Raw genomic sequence first — 19,147 nt, 5'->3', positions numbered from 1 at the left:
TGAGGTTTTCGTACAGATATTCCTTTGAGACAATATATTCCTTTGCTATTAATAAGTACCTTCTGTCATGGGGAATCGGAGCACCTGCTTTAAGGTCAATAGCATAGGCTGATATTTGAAGGAGAATGTATTCATTTACTCCCTTCTTGCTAAAATCTTCTTGGACATCCATATAAGGAGGAGGATTATTCAATTCTTAATCATGATCAGGAGTGGCATAGCGTGTAAACAGCAATTTGAAATGTATCTCTGATCTTAGTCAACAATTCTGTCTGCAATATTTAATCAATCAATCAATCAATGACACTTGTATAGCGCGCTATCACCCAAAAGGGTCTCAAGGTGCTTGGGGAGAGGGGTCCGTTACTGCTCGAAAAGCCGGGTCTTGAGTTGCTTCCTGAAGGAGAGATGGTCCTGGGTTAGCCGAAGGTGGATGGGAAAGGAGTTCCATGTCTTGGCTGCCAGGTAGGAGAAGGATCTTCCTACAGGCGGTGGCTCTGCGGATGCGTGGAACGGCGGCGAGGGCGTGGCTGGTCGATCGTAGCTGGCGGGTGGGCATGTAGAAGGTCAGGCGGTTGTTGAGGTACTTGGGGCCCAGGTCGTGGAGGGCCTTGTGTGCGTGGGTGAGGAGTCTGAACTTGATCCTTTTGCTGTCGGGGAGCCAGTGCAGGTCTCTCAGGTGGCCGGATATGTGGCTGTGTCGGGGGATGTCCAGGACGAGTCGTGCGGAGGCGTTCGGGATGTGTTGGAGTCTTTTCTGGAGTTTGGCCGTGGTTCCGGCATAGAGGGTGTTTCCGTAGTCCAGTCGGATGGTGACGAGTGCCTGGGTGACCGTCTTCCTGGTTTCGGTGAGGATCCATCGGAAGATCTTTCGAAGCATGCGCAGGGTGTTGAAGCATGATGATGAGACGGCGTTGACTTGTCTGGTCATCGAGAGGGAGGAGTCCAGGATGAAGCCCAGGTTGCGTGCATGGTCCGTTGGCTTGGGAGTGGTGCCCAGGACGGGGGGCCACCAGGAGTCATCCCAGGTGGAGGGCGATGACCCCAGGATGAGGACTTCCGTCTTGTCTGAGTTCAGTTTCAGGCGGTTGTTCTTCATCCACTCGGCGACGTCTTTCATCCCTTCGTGTAGGCTGGTTCTGGCGGTGGCGGGGTTGTTGGTGAGGGAGAGGATCAGCTGGGTGTCGTTGACATAGGAGATGATGTTGAGGTTGTGTTGGCGTGCAATGGCTGCGAGGGGGCTCATCTAGACGTTGAAGAGGGTTGGGCTGAGCGATGATCCCTGTGGTACGCCGCAGATGACTTTGGTGGCCTCGGATCTGAATGGGGGGAGGCGGACTCTCTGGGTTCTTCCGGCGAGGAACGAGATGATCCACTCCAGTGCCTTCTCTTGGATTTAGATCTCATATTCATTTATTCCTCTTTCCAGTTGATCTCAGAATTGTGCACACTTACCCAATTGATTTTGAAGACTAATGGAAGCACTGGCGAGTTGATGCTGTGTGATATTAAAGATTCAATAAGTTAATTTTCCACAGCAAGCAAAAATGGTTGTTTCACGCATTTCATCCCTTGACAACAGGGGTGTCCCATTAATGCATAAAATATCTTCCGCAAGGTCTTCTTTATCGGTACAAAAGTCTTGTTACTTATAAAAATCTTTATGAATATAACAATCAGACACATTCAGGAGCAATTTCATACAAAGCGACCCCCATTGCTACAGTATAAGCACAAGCCATACTTTCCGGGTAGTTACTTATCCACGTGTTTCAAGATTGTGCAAACTGACCCAATTTATACAGCCTCTTTTCCAGCATCAGCCACCTCTATGTGTCAAAAATGGGACACTTCTTATGTCGCCTCTTTTCTCCATCCTTCAAGACATTTGCTGTCCTTTAATTTGAAGTATTAATTACATTAACATAACCCAATGAGTGTGGTGATTCATTATAAGTGCCAAGCCTTACTTTAACTCCTCTTGCAGCCCATTATAAAATGATGCGGCTCCACCCTCAGCTGCTGACTCATTTGTCTAATTAGAACAAGCTTTGAGCTGTTGGAAAATACTCTCTGCTCCCTTACCTTATTGTCAGTATACCCAAATGAGCTGACCGAGTAAGGAGCCTGGTGCAGATCAAACATGTGAAGTTAAGCAATTAAAAATTACATAGTGTGGGACATTTTCCTTTAATCAAAGTTGTTGCAAGATAAGCACTTCTTCTGTTGAATATGATCAGAGGGAAAGGCTTGTGGCTTTTAAAAAAAATGTAGGTGACATTGAGCCATAAATGCTTAATTGTTGTGGGTCTTGTACACACTTATTAAGAAAAGGTTATGCTGTTCCTTTGGGATGAAAGTCAGAAGGAAGAGAATCTAAACCAACTCGACCAGAGTGGTTCAAAGTTGGGAATCCATTTATTGGATTATAATGCCCTCACACACCCGGTAGGGTGTCATGCTTCATCATTGGGCTGCTCCTCGTCGGGTCGGCGGTGCATTACCCGACGGGCTCCCTATAGTAGGATTACTTTAGTGGAGATTTTTTTCCTTTAGCCGTAAGGTGAAGTGGGGGTGAGGGGCCAAATATGTGTAGATTAATATTTTTTGAGTGAATCTAAAATAGGGTTAGGAGTACCAGCGACAGCAACTTTTAATCAATGGGTCTCCTACCCTAAGTAAAAACAGTTAATAAGGTGCTCGGTTGAGCTTATGTCTTAGGTGAAGCGTACTTTTTGGTGACAGGTCTTGTGCTCACTTCTCAGGAGGATCAATTCCAGTTGATATATTACAATTTCCTGGATCTCATGTTAACAATTGCCAAAGTATCTCTGGGTATCGTGGAACTTTCAGTTCTTGGACCTTCTTTAAACTTGCTCACTTGTGTTATTTTAGTTATCACCAAGGTTCGCACCTGTTAAGCAACCTCAAAATCTTCTTGTATTTCACTAATGGCCTGAGCCATGGCTTGGAGGGGATTAACTTCAGAGTCAGTTTTTAGAATCTCACAAACTGTCATGACCCAACATAGTTGTTACCAAACATCGATGGAAATCCAAGTATCCACTAATCCTACATTCTCTCATTCCCTCACTCCCTTTACCTGTTTTTCCTCATTTCCCATTGCAGGCATTCAATTCTTTTGCCATCCAGCTAGATGGCGGGATTTTAGCAGGAACCAGAGACACACCTTGTAGGTACATTAACTTAGTCTTTGCCTCTGCGTTCTCGTAACTCCTTTACGCTTTACAAAAAGAGTACCCCTTCCCTTTCCCTGCTCCTGTGTTATGTCTTGTCTCCATTAGAAGAAGATGTCAGGTGTGCATTCACGATCAAATCTTAGGTGAATGGGGCATCAGTTAGGGCAGGCTGGCGATTAACAAGGAGGGACATACATTTTTTTGTTTTACAATATTGCTATTTAAATTTTCATCATTCTGTTCATGGAAGAGAGATTACTCAAAGAGACTTCTCTTATTGTAATTATACCTCTGTATTTCTTAGTTTTTCTCTGGGTGATCCTGAAAGAATTGTCGGCTCCACCAGGTCGTCACTTGTGTTATTGGAATGCTGTTGGATCTTACTGGCAGCGGCAGCTTCGTAAAGGTGGAAGCTGGCCTTCTGGAGGACAAGCATTGAGTAATTCACATATAGGACATGGGGCTGCTGTGGTTAGTGAATGTGGGAGTGAGATGATCATCAGTACATTCTGTTTACGGCACATCTGTTATTCAGCGCCAAGATACCCTTCCTGGGGAAGGTCCGCTTTAAAAATTCAAGTTATGATATTGCATTTAAATATTTTAAGCATACTGATCGTTTGAAACTACATATCATAAACCATAATAAACGTACGTTTCCAGTATTCAGTATCCTGCTCCTATCCCATGACACAGTATCCAAATTTGAAACATTTCCATCCATGCAAGCAAAGTGCACCTCAAAATCCACATTACTTCCCTGTATATTCGGCAAAGCAGAATTATTCAGACTATTGACACCATTTTAAGGTATATTACACCACTAGGGTCAGCTAAATGCTCAATTTGACTCAACCTTGTCAATGTAGCAACCCTGTTAAGACATCACCAACTATCATAGTCCAGTTTGAGTTAACATTCTTGCCCTCCCAGCTACTCTGCGTGAAGCAGAAATATTCTATCCTCCCCTTTCTCTCTTTTCCATCTTCTTAATCGTGACCCATTCACTAGTGATTACCTCTGAACTCTTGTTATTGTTGCATCTCACTCTTTTTTCAGCTGTTTCATACCTTTTAAAGTTACTTTTTTAATCCACTTGGATTAAGTTCAGATCAGGGAACACTGTGTCTCAGCAATTGTGAAAAACATTGTGTGTGATAATGCTCTCCAATTTTTTTTCTGAGATGTATGCTTTGACATGAAATTCACAACATAGAGCAGTTTGCAAACCCCCCTCTCTACCTTGTTTTTGACTGCTTTCACCAAACCATTGTTCATAGGAGAACACACAAGGATGCAATGCAACTTATTTTGAAATAAAAACAAAAATCATAATTATTTTTAGCAGAAAACTCTTTACCATTTTCCATGTCAACATTTCAAATATATTATGTTAATAGTCACCCACAGCTTTTTGGTCCTTGGATTATGCTTTGGAGAACAACCCCTAGAACAGAGACCAGAAGCTGATGAAGCCAGTAGCAGATGACAAAGTATGAACAGACTAGTATGTCTGATGAAAACATTTGAAATAGATATCTATAGTGGTCTTAGAATCAAAAGAGAACTCTCACCAGAAAGAGCACCCAACTCAAGTTGGATGTTGTAGGCTAGATGGAACTCAACAGTAAAAACATGAAAATAAAGAGAAGGGTTTATGCCTGGAACACTCATACTCTGTAGTGGCAAGTTGGAAATGTTCCTGTTTAATGTTTTGCCTTTACTTTTTTAATTTATCTAATAAATATTCGTTTAAAGACAGAGGAGCAGATTTACTTAAAATTCACACACTACAGCGCAGCTACAGTAGTTGCTGCCTTGCTAGAATAAGAGAGAGCTGAGAAGCTCCATATCTATTAAAATATGGTACCGTATTTTCCGGCGTATAAGACGACCCGGCGTATAAGACGACCCCCTACTTTGCCTGAAAAATTTTAGGTTTTGTGCTATACTCGCCGTATAAGACGACCCCCACTTCCAGCGCAGTCCAACGCAGTCCTGCATAGCCATTCCGAGAATGTACGGTACCGGTATTTTGAACTTACCGTATTATTCTAGTCCTCCTCCCTGTGGGTGAGCAGTAAGGCTTTATCAGTGGACAGTGTTACCTACCTAATCGTTTATTTTACAAACTCAAAGACTGAACTCAAACAAATTGGTTGTATAAACAATCTTGCTTTACTCGCAATATTTTTATTTAGAACCATATGAAAAACTGTCACTTCTGAATATACCGGTACGGTACGGTAAACATAAATAAGTGCATGAAACAGTGCAAGTGGATTAAACTTCCCATAACTTTCCATAAATCCAAGGGATTTCTACAGGATTTACAACGTTCCCTTTAAAAGCCTTCAAAATCCTCCTCTTCGTCATCTGATCTCATAAGTAAGTCAATGAGATCTTGTGGTACATCTGTAAGGCAGTCATCGTATGGATCTGGTACCAATTCCGTATCAGATGATGTGGTCTCTTCTTCGGCATCCTCTTCACCTTCCCACAAATAGTCGTCCTCCATACCATCTAATGAATTTGATATGCCACACTTCTTGAAAGACTTTATTACAGTTTCTGCATCAATGTCGTTCCAGGCCTTTATAACAAAGGTGCACAAAACATCCAACTGTGGAGCACGCATGTTTCCTCCTTTTGTGAATGTTTTTTCACCGCTAATCATCCACTCATTCCACTGTTCTCGGATGCGATCTTTAAATGGCTTGTTCAGGCACACATCCAGTGGCTGCACCAACGATGTCAATCCTCCAGGTATAACTGCAGCATCTGTTTTTATTCTTGCCAGCCTTTGCTTGGTGCTCGGAGTTAAATGAGCCCTGAACATATCCCACACCAGTAGACTACGTCTTTGTAGAAGTCCACCTGGTCGCCTGCTCCATACATTATCAAGCCATAGCTTTACCCCTTCTTCATCCATCCATCCTTTCTCATTCACATGCACAAAACAACCAACAGGGAACTTGAGTTTCGGCATTGTTTTTCTTTTGAAAATAACCATTGGTCTCAGCTTTGCGCCATCAGCTGTGCATGCTAGTACCACTGTGAAACTGGACTTCTCATGTCCTGTTGTTTTTATTAAAATTGTCTTTTCGCCTTTTTGATGGACAGTTTTGTTGGCAATCATATCGAAATTCATTGGAGTTTCATCCATATTTCCGATGCTACTTAGCGCATAGCCATGTTCATTGCGCAGCCTAATAACGTAGCGATGGAAGCTATGCATTTTGGCATCAAGATCCGCAGGTAATTTCTGGGCAATTTTTGTCTTTTGCCGCAATACCAGATTATGCCTTCCCATGAATCTGGTACACCAGGATACAGTGGCCTTAAATCTGTGGCTGAGATCTGGATTAGATTTCGCCCACTGAAGTGCAACCAATCGGATTTTATTTCGGGTCACGACATAACCGCTTTGCCGATGCTCGGCCACCATGTCTGCTACATGCTTTTCAAGTTCTGGCCAATGTGGGGTGCCTCTTCTTAATGCACACTTGCCCCTTGGCATACTCCGTAATGCTTTCTCATTTGCTCTCCAGGCCCGAACCATCTTTTCTGTCACTCCATATTGTCTTGCAGCAGCACAGTTATTATGTTCCGTGGCAAAATCCACAACTTTAAGTTTGTAACTGGCTTCATATTTCCTTCTTCTTGGAGCCTTGCTGGGTTCTTGACTGCCAGCCATTTGCACTGGATGCGCTGCTGGAGCCTTGCCGGGTTCTTCACTGTCTGCCATTTGCACTGGATGTGCTGCTGGAGCCTTGCCGGGTTCTTGACTGTCAGCCATTAGCACTGGATGTACTGGTGCTGTACAGTATGAACAGGTGCAGAGACTGTCTTCAACACCACACGTACGGTACGGCAAATACGGTATCTGGTCACCAGACTGCCTTTCCTCTTCGCAACAACCAGCCAATCACGGCAAGTGCTCTACTGCCTTCGGTAACATTCGGGAACATTCGACAGTCCCCTTTCTATACCCACGCCCATGTCAAGGAGAGAGGGGCGCGTGCCAAAACGTGCCAAACGTGCCAAACGTGTCAACACACCGGGCGCTGCCATCTTCGGCGCTGGCTGCCCGTTACCATATACCGTATTTCGGACGTCCTGCTGCCTCGTCCTGCTGCATCGTCTGCCTGGGGATGTGCAAGCGGTTGGAGGCGCGTGTACAGCGGCAGCGGCAGTCGAGGTAAGACTCATGGCGCCATTTTCTCGCTTGTGAAGCGGTTTGACACCTTCGAGTGAAGTCCTTGCTATGAAAAAAACGCTCGCTTTCGATACTTCATGGCGCGGGGCCTGGTTGTGGACGTTGCCAGGGCCGGTGGCTGTATTTTTTAACATAAGGTGTGTTGTTTCTTGTTACATACGGTATTTCCTATTGTGAAGCGGTCTGACACCTTCGAGTGAAGTCCTCGCTATGAAAAAAAAACGCTCGCTTTCGATACTTGCACAATTCATGGCGCGGGGGCTGGGTGTGGACGTTGCCAGTGTCGGTGGCTGTATTTTTTAACATAAGGTGTGTTGTTTCTTGTTATTTCCTATTGTGAAGCGGTCTGACACCTTCGAGTGAAGTCCTCGCTATGAAAAAGCGCATGAAAACATACCATAACATTTTGTACCCGGCGTATAAGACGACCCCCGACTTTCCAGAAAATTTTAAGGGGTTAAAAGGTCGTCTTATACGCCGGAAAATACGGTACTCAAGTCTCTCCCTGCACTGGAGTACTTGAAGTTTCCTAGCACCAATGCAGGCACCCTTGCACCATGGTGCAAGAGTGCCTGCATTATGGGCAGGATTCTTGTTGTACAGGAAGGGATACCTTCCTGCACACAAATAGTCTCACATTTATCATGGTTTCGCATTGCCCTTTGCACAATGCAAGAAGGTGCAAGGTCAATGCAAAACCTAGAATGAAATTTAGCAAGGTCAATTTGCGTGGCCCTGCATGGCTTGGTAAAGTGGTGTAATGCAAGGAAGCGCAAGTCGCTGCTTTGCATTGCTCTGCCCCAGGGAGGCATTCCATGGGTGGAGAGTGGGTGTTCCCGTGCAACCATAGATGGATTATTCCCAGATTCACCATTAGTGGTAGACCTGCGACATGTGTAAAAATATAACGCCCTTCCAGGCAAGGCGTAATGAGGGGAAATATACTTATTTCTCCATGTTTTTTCTGCTTTCTATGTGTGCTGCATTTTGCAGCACACGTACGAAGAGAAAAAATCCTCAGAGGATTTTTTTTGTACAGGAATGTGTCCCTTCCTGCATGAAGACAATCCTGCCTACAATGCAGACACCCTTGCCCCATGGTGCAAATGTGCCTGTGTTGGCATCTGTTTGTGCGCCAGCGCAGGGAGAGAGCAGGAATGTACTATATGCTATTAAATGCAGTGCATTCCTGTTCTCTATCTTTTGCGCAGCAGAGCAAGGTGTCTTGCTTTGCGCAATGAATATTTTATAAATATGCCCCAGAATCCTAAGAGGCATATTTCTCTTTCTCTGTGTGCAGCACACATGGAAACAGGAAGTAACAAAGAAAAATAAATATATTTTTCCTCGTTACACCTTACCATCGAAGCCGTACTATTTTGATGCATTCCCAGGTTTTCTAGCTTTAGTAAATCTGGAAATGCACCAAATTCCATGGGTGGAGGCATGGGGACGCCCACCTGCCTAGCTCATGGTAACTCAGGCCAGCACTATCCACTGCCTTGTGTTACTTTGTATTTACGAAAACACACAAAGACACAAAAAGTGGCTTTGCGTGGCTTAGTAAATACCAAAAATGATTTTGCGTTGGGGATGTGCTAAAAATGTGACGCTTCCAAGACGAAAACTCTGCCCCCTTGAGAAAGAACTTCGTGCATAGGGACTCCTTGATAATATCCAACACAGCATCAGTTAAGGGTTTAAAAAAAATTAGCACTATACCTACCTACGCACTATATCTCTTATTACCAAAAATGAGCCTTAGGTGTACATTACCAAATGCTGCCATCCGCTATAGTGGCCACACATTACGTACTTACCAGACTTTCCACATTAAGCACAGATCTTGTAATAACTCATAATCATATGTTCTATATACGTACACCAATATGCTGACCTCACAAACCTTTTGGCCACTGTCTGTCTGACCTTCGTGTACTATCTTAATGGTTATTCACCCAACTCCCTAGGATGGTTCCTCTCCCCTAAACATTACTTGAACATGATAATTCTGCTCTCACTTTCTCAAAATATGTAATCCAGAAATGAAAACTTTCTCCCTAGAGCCCTTGCAAGGGTTAGACAGACTTCTTGGGCCTCTGGCATTGAGGTGGCTGGCCAGTTGAGTGGGCATAGCTTGCAGCTTGCTTCACAGGGCTGTAGATCTAATTGGTGCTGTAGATGCAGTGGTACCAGGGCCTACTAGTGTGAGGGGCCAATTAAACCCCTATTATGGCTATTTACCCCTGTTCCTTATTTGCATTAGGGTCCATTATAACCTTGCGGTCCTGATTAGCAGTGGTAAAGTGCTTGGAGTCATAAACGCTAACAAAAACGAGTTCAGAAAACAGATGGAGAGGAGGCAAAACATTTGGCGGTGACCCTGTCGAGAGGGCCAACTACAACAGTGCCCACATAAAGGCACCAGGTCATGGAACTCCCAGGTGATCTGCAATATCCTTATAATATATAGTAAGGAGGTATTTTATCCCATATAATATGTGGAATTTGCTCCTTCCTTCTGAAAACACAATAAATGGACAACAACTAGCCATGTGTTGTGTGTGACACCTTTTTCTGGTCCTACCTTTTTAGCCCACAGCCCTTTGCATTTCAGTCTGCAGAAGGCTACAATGTGAGGAATTGCTTGTGGTGTGGCACATGACGTCAGGCGCCTTATTAGCTACTTTATATTGAGATTACGAGCTCCCACGTATTATAATTATCTTTAATTGTCTACAAACTCTTCATTACAAGGCACTGCAGAAGATTTGTCTGCGACGGTTCCAGCCTGGATATGGATCACCAAAGTATCAGTAGATTTACTGTTGTATTTGTAGACCAGGAAATTGCACAGGCTTCGCAAACATTTTTTGCCAGCATTCAGTTGAGCTCCATTGTAAATATGCATTTCTGTTATTTTTACAGCTGTACTGCACTTTCCTCTCACCAGAGCTGGTCAGAGTAGCCCTTGAGAAAACACTAAAGGACCTCCAACTGGACTACGTGGATCTCTATCTCATACATTGCCCTGTTGCTCTTAAGGTAAACTACTTTATTCATTACTACTGGAAATGTAGGTGTTGGACCCGGCCCTTTGGGCAGGTTCACCCCTAGACTTTTTTCTTTTTCCTAGCCTGTTTCTGGAACCTGGTGTTGGTGATTCTAGGCCTCTGCGCACTTTTTTCACTGTGGTACAGTGTAAAGTGCTTGAGCTCTCTGTATGAAGAGTGAGTGACCTGCCCTCCCATAGGAATGAATGGGGAATATGTATGCCCATGGTAGTTCCTGTTGTGTGGGGAGGGCAGGGGTCGAGTTTGATATGTGTGAACTCGTGAGAATGAATGCTGCAAAATGATGTATGCAGCATGACTGTGTCTAGTCTAGAAGTACCACTTTTGGAAGTTGGCATAATTGTGTAAGTTGGTGCTAGCGTGTGATTGGCTGGTGAGTCTGCCCAGGAGTGTCTGGACCTGCTGGTGGATGGACTGTCCGGTTTGAGTAGGACAGGGTCTGCAGGGTCTGCAAGGCCCCAGAGGAGGGGGTCTGAGTCAGCCGTGGATGAAAGGCCCCTCTGCTGTCAGGGATGGGAGGAAAGAGCGTCTGGTGGTGCCGGGCCGTGCCTGTCGCCCACCCTGCTAGCTCTCCATCCTGACGGCCCACTGTCACCTCTGGCCCTGAAGCTGTCAGGAAGACGAAAACCAGAAACATTCCAGCACTCAGGGTCCCTTGCACGAAGTACTTCAAAGGCATTTCTGGGTATAAGAAGGGGATGAGTCTCATTCCAAGTTGTTCTTGTTCTAGCTCTTGTGGCTGACTTGGATGTACCAGGGGTGGGCGCTGCCCAGCCCCTGGGTGCCTGGATTCCTGGACTCCTGGGGGGACCCTTCTGCCCTGCCTGGGCTGAAGGGGGGACTTGGCTTTGCCCCTGGGGAAGCTCTGGGACCCTGGCAGCATGGAGAAGCTGCCTTTTCCTGGGGAGAGCGCTGGAGTTGATTTCTAGCGCCTGGAGGTGCTGGGCTTCCCCCTGAGCGCCTGGGAGCGCTCTGCCTGCTGTCTAGAGCTCTGGGGCGCTTAATTTCCCCCATGCGCTTGAGAGCGCCTTTTCTGGACTTTCTAGCGCTTAGGAGCGCTTTTCCTGCTTGTTTATAGCGCTGGATGCGCTGAGGATTCCTGCCTGCATGGATATAATTATCTACGAGTGCCCACCTCGATCTGTCGTGGAGGAAAACAAACCACGAAGGAGCCGCAACCGGATTGGCCGAGACCCGAGGGGAGCCGTGCTCTGATTGGCCCGTGGATCGGCGAGGCCGCGCTGCCATTGGTTGGCGGCCTCGCGTCATGAGGGGCTTGGTGCAGGAGCCGCGACGTGATTGGCTGGGCCGCGCCGAGGAAGAAGGAAGATGGCGCTGCCTGCCGGCGGGTCGGCCGGGCTCCCGTGAACTAAGGGAGCCCGGCGGCATCTGAGGAGACGAGGCGGCCGGTTGGCAGGGCTCCCGTGTACCGAGGGAGCCCTGCAGAGGGAGAGAAGCTCGACCGCCCCCGCCGCGAGGCCTCCAAGCTGCAGGAAGAGCCGCCGCCCGGAGGAGCCCCGCCCCGGAGACAGCCCGGTGAGTTGGAAGGGCTAGGGGGGGGCTCGACGCGGCGGTTGTTGGTGCCGGGGAGTGGCACCGGGAGCAAGAGCACTAGGGCGGCCCCAGATGGCAGTGGGCCGCCCCAACATCGCGCAGAGCCGGCAGAGGCTCCCACAACCCGGGGGCAGTATTGGTGACAGAGTCCCCCGTGAGGGACTCCAACGAAGCGAGGAGGCTTTGGGCGGCCCCGCTGGGCAGAGGGCCGCCCCGACGATCGCGGACATGTTACTTGGAGCCCTGTGAGGGGCTCGTGGCCGCATGTTGTCTAGTGAGCCTGTTGAGGCTCAGAAGGGCGTTTCCGTGATTCGAGTCCCCCGTGAGGGACTCCAACTGCCTAAGTCATGTGCAGAGCCTGTTGAGGCTCTTGGGGGGCCACGTTAGTTAAGCGGGGGCATCGGGGCATATTGCCGGTGCTCGCCCCCTCCTGCCTGGGAGAAGCTTGTGTCCAGAGTCCGGCGAGGCTCATGGGGGCACCATTGTTTTAAGAGCCTCTGTGGCTCCAACGTCTGGGGCATGTGTGTTATGCCCAGAGCCTGTGTGGCTCCAGCAGTGGCGCAGTTGGCGCCTAAGGGCCAGTGAGGGCCCTGGCGCAGTTTTATTGTTCTCCAGGTGCCCAGCACTTAGTGGGCACCTGCTACGTTTAGGCTTTTTGGTACTTTGAGACTGGCGCTGCATGGCAGCGCACCCCTGACACTGAGACTCAGGGCGTCTGAGCCCCAACAAGGCCGTTGGCCTAGGGACTGCCACAGGTGGTGGCTTATGTGAGTTTGCGCAATGGTATGGTTATTGCACCTCTGAATGTGATCTTTTGCATCATGTGTTATTCCTGCACCTCTGAAGGTTTTTAGGCCTCATGTGATTTTTGCGCTATTGCTTTACTCTTGACACCTCTGAATGTTTGATGCATTATGTGTCTTTCTTTTCATGCGCTGCACCTCTGAATGTTTTAGTCATCATGTGTCTTCTTGCGCTGCACCCCTGAATGTATTTTGATTGCATCATGTGCTCTGTCCTTAACACCGCTGAATGTGTAGGTCTATACATCATGTGTTTTCTTTCTTTACTACTCCTCTGAATGTATATTCATGCATCATGGGTAATGTGTTCTGATTTATACCCCTAAGTGGATTTTATCCTTAGGTGGTTGTTCTTTCTAGTACAGGTGGTCCTAGTGAGGTCCTGGTTACCTGCGTGACATGCTCCTAAGGTATTTAGGGTTGCGTAGTGTGTGCTTACCTGTTCCCAGTAGTTACTGGATGTGATTCATAACTGTTACTTTGTGCTACCGTGATTTTATATGCTTATTCTAATTTCTGACAAGTATTTCTATTTCGGAAAGTGTTGAATATGACAGTGGCCCATGTGGCCCTGTCTTGTGAATAATCCCATGTGAATATTGCCCGTGCCAATTGGCACCATGTATATGTGTGATTTTATCTGATGTGCTTTTACAATACAAAGGGTATTTTTATAATAACCTTGTGTGGAGTCTCTTTTGTGGTGTACCTAGTATGTTGTTGCTGTTGTGCGCTGACGCAAATGCTTTACACATTGCCTCCGAGTTTAGCCTAGACTGCTCGTGCCAAGCTACCAAGGGGGTGAGCAGGGGTTATCTTGGCGTGTGACTTCCTTGCCCTGACTAGATTGGTGGTTTCTGCCTGGCTTTGGCGTCAGCCATAGCCTACCAGAAATAGCCAGTTCTAACATTGGTGGGTCAGCGGTGCGGATTTGGACTGGTGTTTGCGAAGTGCCATAGCGACAACTGGCTACATTACAAAACTCTGCAATTGTTTTTTTCAGATAGTCACATGTTTGGGATTATTGTTTTGATTTTTTTCCTCAAGAGTGTCATTTTCAAATGTGTTTCTGCGCTTTATGTTTAGCGGCAGATGAGAGAAAGTGACAGGGCGGGACGCCAGTAGAGGGGGAGGTTCCCATAGATTAGGAATCCCTTGCTGGGTCCAGTGTCCAATCCCAAATCCTATCCCCATGTGTGTGTGTGGGTAGATAGGAGAGAGAGGGAGTGTGAGGAGAAAAGACTAGCTCAGGGGGGTAGTTGTTCCCTGGGTGTAGTGTGTGTGTCTGGATTCCCCAGTGTGGTAGGATCCAGTGGTGGCAGCTTTAAATGTGTCCAGTGTGTTAATTCCCATTCCCCGCTCCCAGAGTTTGGTACCTGTGTCACGTGTGGTCAGGTTGAGTGATCAGGGGTGGTAAAAACTGCCTTACCAGTCCGAGGGGGGGGAGTGTGCGCATGAGTTATGTGCTGAACTGGAGGAGCTGGTGTGAGTTTTTTTTAAAGGAGCTTGCACGTGAGGTGTACCTCTGGTGGTGTGCAGGAGGTCCTGCAGAGGAACTGGACAAGAAGGTGGACGTCTGGCGGTGTGCTAGATGTCTTGCAGTGGCATTAGGGAGTGATTCTAAAAGCAGTGGCTTGTGTATCTGTTGATCCTGTGTAGGTGAAGAGGTTCATGTGTAGCCCAGCTAGATCCCAGTAGGATGGTAGGGGTGTAGGGGCTCACGCCCTGTCTCAGTGGAGGCGGAGTGAGTGTGGGACGGTGTGTCCCACGTTGGCCTGAAACCTTATCTCAGGGCCCGGAGGGTTCCCTAAGGGAGCGCCAGGGCAGGGGCCTAAGCTGTACATAGGTTATTTGAGGAGGATCTTCCTGTGTCTAGAGGATGGGGAGTGTCTGTAACCAGAACTCCGGCGGTCCTAGTGTTGGGCAGTACCGCTCCTAGTGGAGGGTGCAGAAGTCCTGGCTCGCTGAGCATTTGACCGTCTAGAGTGCTTGACCATTTGTGGGGCCTCTGGAGGTCGTTCCCCGAGGAGGGGGGAAAGCCGGGTTGGGGTTGTGGCCTGACCTGGGAGGAGTACTGGAGGAAAGTGTGTCACTGATACGCCGCTGGCGTGTGCTCTGTCTAGCCTGGGACATACTGAGAATCACCCTGTGATAGGGAGTCCTGGAGGAGTGTGTGTCGCTGATAAGCCGCTGGCGTGTGCTCTGTCTAGCCTGAGACATACTGTGCCTGTAGTAGTGGAACTGGAAGGGGGTGCAGAGGGACGGTGTCCTTACTTCTGACCCCGGTGCAACCTGAGGGTTTAGATCTTAGGTTGGGAGATTAGGAAACTTCTAGGTTAAGAGGAATCTCTGCCCAAGTGGATCAGCTGAAGAGACTGAGGGGGCTGCCCTAGCTGTGTGGTCTGGGGCCCACCTGCAGTTTGTTGTTTCCACTAAGGTAGAGGAAAGGGGGCTTTGCGGTGTGCTGTGTCCCCCCACCTGCTTGAAGAGGAACTGTGCTGTGTGCTTTGTACCTCAGAAGTGGAATAGTTTCCAGGTGGTAGACCAGTGATGGAGTGAGGTCCTGATCTGGTAGGAGACTTGTGTTCTGGTGAATGCTTCTCTGTGAGGGTGCGGAAACCCAGAAGTAGAGGTAGGGTGGGGCATTCTTGCCCGACACCTCTGGTCAGCTTGGGGGTGTGGACCCTAGGTTGTTGGATCAGTGGTAGTGGTAGCTACACTGAGAGAGAGAGTGGAGAATGGCTATTGTGTGCCAGGGGTTATTGCCCCCCGCTCTGTGGATTAGTTAGGACCTGTGATATGTGGATGGTCTTGGCTGTAGATGACTAGGGAGTACCAGTGGGGTATCCTAGTTGTGTCAGAGAGTTATTGTTTAGAGGTAACCAGGTAGGTTCAGAGTGGCGAAAAACCGGAGGTTGTCCCTGCCGTGCAGGGCCGGTTCCGTGTTTTTGTCGCCCAAAGCAGTGAAGCCCATCAGTGGAGTGATTGGTCTACCCTGCGTTTTGGCTGGAAGGGGGCTGTGTTGGACCCGGCCCTTTGGGCAGGTTCACCCCTAGACTTTTTTCTTTTTCCTAGCCTGTTTCTGGAACCTGGTGTTGGTGATTCTAGGCCTCTGCGCACTTTTTTCACTGTGGTACAGTGTAAAGTGCTTGAGCTCTCTGTATGAAGAGTGAGTGACCTGCCCTCCCATAGGAATGAATGGGGAATATGTATGCCCATGGTAGTTCCTGTTGTGTGGGGAGGGCAGGGGTCGAGTTTGATATGTGTGAACTCGTGAGAATGAATGCTGCAAAATGATGTATGCAGCATGACTGTGTCTAGTCTAGAAGTACCACTTTTGGAAGTTGGCATAATTGTGTAAGTTGGTGCTAGCGTGTGATTGGCTGGTGAGTCTGCCCAGGAGTGCCTGGACCTGCTCGTGGATGGACTGTCCGGTTTGAGTAGGACAGGGTCTGCAGGGTCTGCAAGGCCCCAGATGAGGGGGTCTGAGTCAGCCGTGGATGAAAGGCCCCTCTGCTGTCAGGGATGGGAGGAAAGAGCGTCTGGTGGTGCCGGGCCGTGCCTGTCGCCCACCCTGCTAGCTCTCCATCCTGACGGCCCACTGTCGCCTCTGGCCCTGAAGCTGTCAGGAAGACGAAAACCAGAAACATTCCAGCACTCAGGGTCCCTTGCACGAAGTACTTCAAAGGCATTTCTGGGTATAAGAAGGGGATGAGTCTCCTTCCAAGTTGTTCTTGTTCTAGCTCTTGTGGCTGACTTGGATCTACCAGGGGTGGGCGCTGCCCAGCCCCTGGGTGCCTGGATTCCTGGACTCCTGGGGGTCCCTTCTGCCCTGCCTGGGCTGAAGGGGGGACTTGGCTTTGCCCCTGGGGAAGCTCTGGGACCCTGGCAGCATGGAGAAGCTGCCTTTTCCTGGGGAGAGCGCTGGAGTTGATTTCTAGCGCCTGGAGGCGCTGGGCTTCCCCCTGAGCGCCTGGGAGCGCTCTGTCTGCTGTCTAGAGCTCTGGGGCGCTTAATTTCCCCCACGCGCTTGAGAGCGCCTTTTCTGGACTTTCTAGCGCTTAGGAGCGCTTTTCCTGCTTGTTTATAGCGCTGGATGCGCTGAGGATTCCTGCCTGCATGGATATAATTATCTACGAGTGCCCACCTCGATCTGTCGTGGAGGAAAACAAACCACGAAGGGGCCGCGACCGGATTGGCCGAGACCCGAGGGGAGCCGTGCTCTGATTGGCCCGTGGATCGGCGAGGCCGCGCTGCCATTGGTTGGCGGCCTCGCGTCATGAGGGGCTCGGCGCAGGAGCCGCGACGTGATTGGCTGGGCCGCGCCGAGGAAGAAGGAAGATGGCGCTGCCTGCCGGCGTGTCGGCCGGGCTCCCGTGAACTAAGGGAGCCCGGCGGCATCTGAGGAGACGAGGCGGCCGGTTGGCAGGGCTCCCGTGTACCGAGGGAGCCCTGCAGAGGGAGAGAAGCTCGACCGCCCCCGCCGCGAGGCCTCCAAGCTGCAGGAAGAGCCGCCGCCCGGAGGAGCCCCGCCCCGGAGACAGCCCGGTGAGTTGGAAGGGCTAGGGGGGGGGGGCTCGACGCGGCGGTTGTTGGTGCCGGGGAGTGGCACCGGGAGCAAGAGCACTAGGGCGGCCCCAGATGGCAGTGGGCCGCCCCAACATCGCGCAGAGCCGGCAGAGGCTCCCACAACCCGGGGGCAGTATTGGTGACAGAGTCCCCCGTGAGGGACTCCAACGAAGCGAGGAGGCTTTGGGCGGCCCCGCTGGGCAGAGGGCCGCCCCGACGATCGCGGACATGTTACTTGGAGCCCCGTGAGGGGCTCGTGGCCGCATGTTGTCTAGTGAGCCTGTTGAGGCTCAGAAGGGCGTTTCCGTGATTCGAGTCCCCCGTAAGGGACTCCAACTGCCTAAGTCATGTGCAGAGCCTGTTGAGGCTCTTGGGGGGCCACGTTAGTTAAGCGGGGGCATCGGGGCATATTGCCGGTGCTCGCCCCCTCCTGCCTGGGAGAAGCTCGTGTCCAGAGTCCGGCGAGGCTCATGGGGGCACCATTGTTTTAAGAGCCTCTGTGGCTCCAACGTCTGGGGCATGTGTGTTATGCCCAGAGCCTGTGTGGCTCCAGCAGTGGCGCAGTTGGCGCCTAAGGGCCAGTGAGGGCCCTGGCGCAGTTTTATTGTTCTCCAGGTGGCCAGCACTTAGTGGGCACCTGCTACGTTTAGGCTTTTTGGTACTTTGAGACTGGCGCTGCATGGCAGCGCACCCCTGACACTGAGACTCAGGGCGTCTGAGCCCCAACAAGGCCGTTGGCCTAGGGACTGCCACAGGTGGTGGCTTATGTGAGTTTGCGCAATGGTATGGTTATTGCACCTCTGAATGTGATCTTTTGCATCATGTGTTATTCCTGCACCTCTGAAGGTTTTTAGGCCTCATGTGATTTTTGCGCTATTGCTTTACTCTTGACACCTCTGAATGTTTGATGCATTATGTGTCTTTCTTTTCATGCGCTGCACCTCTGAATGTTTTAGTCATCATGTGTCTTCTTGCGCTGCACCCCTGAATGTATTTTGATTGCATCATGTGCTCTGTCCTTAACACCGCTGAATGTGTAGGTCTATACATCATGTGTTTTCTTTCTTTACTACTCCTCTGAATGTATATTCATGCATCATGGGTGATGTGTTCTGATTTATACCCCTAAGTGGATTTTATCCTTAGGTGGTTGTTCTTTCTAGTACAGGTGGTCCTAGTGAGGTCCTGGTTACCTGCGTGACATGCTCCTAAGGTATTTAGGGTTGCGTAGTGTGTACTTACCTGTTCCCAGTAGTTACTGGATGTGATTCATAACTGTTACTTTGTGCTACCGTGATTTTATATGCTTATTCTAATTTCTGACAAGTATTTCTATTTCGGAAAGTGTTGAATATGACAGTGGCCCATGTGGCCCTGTCTTGTGAATAATCCCATGTGAATATTGCCCGTGCCAATTGGCACCATGTATATGTGTGATTTTATCTGATGTGCTTTTACAATACAAAGGGTATTTTTATAATAACCTTGTGTGGAGTCTCTTTTGTGGTGTACCTAGTATGTTGTTGCTGTTGTGCGCTGACGCAAATGCTTTACACATTGCCTCCGAGTTTAGCCTAGACTGCTCGTGCCAAGCTACCAAGGGGGTGAGCAGGGGTTATCTTGGCGTGTGTCTTCCTTGCCCTGACCAGATTGGTGGTTTCTGCCTGGCTTTGGCGTCAGCCTTAGCCTACCAGAAATAGCCAGTTCTAACAGTAGGCATTTGTAAAT

At 49.0% G+C, this 19,147-nt stretch overlaps 1 protein-coding gene across 1 annotated transcript in view; it reads left to right on the top strand.

Moving 5' to 3' along the window:
• Positions 1 to 19,147, top strand: part of LOC147734673 (estradiol 17 beta-dehydrogenase 5-like) — a 231,481-nt gene that overhangs the window by 79,282 nt on the left and 133,052 nt on the right. The window contains exon 3 of the mRNA XM_086952967.1: positions 10,348 to 10,464. Within this exon, the coding sequence (XP_086809093.1) occupies positions 10,348 to 10,464 (117 nt within the window). The remainder of the gene's footprint in view (positions 1 to 10,347; positions 10,465 to 19,147) is intronic.

Source organism: Lissotriton vulgaris, chromosome 1_2 (genome assembly GCF_964263255.1).
Source record: "Lissotriton vulgaris chromosome 1_2, aLisVul1.2, whole genome shotgun sequence".
NCBI lineage: Eukaryota > Metazoa > Chordata > Amphibia > Caudata > Salamandridae > Lissotriton > Lissotriton vulgaris.
This window is presented reverse-complemented; position numbering and strand designations above follow the sequence as displayed.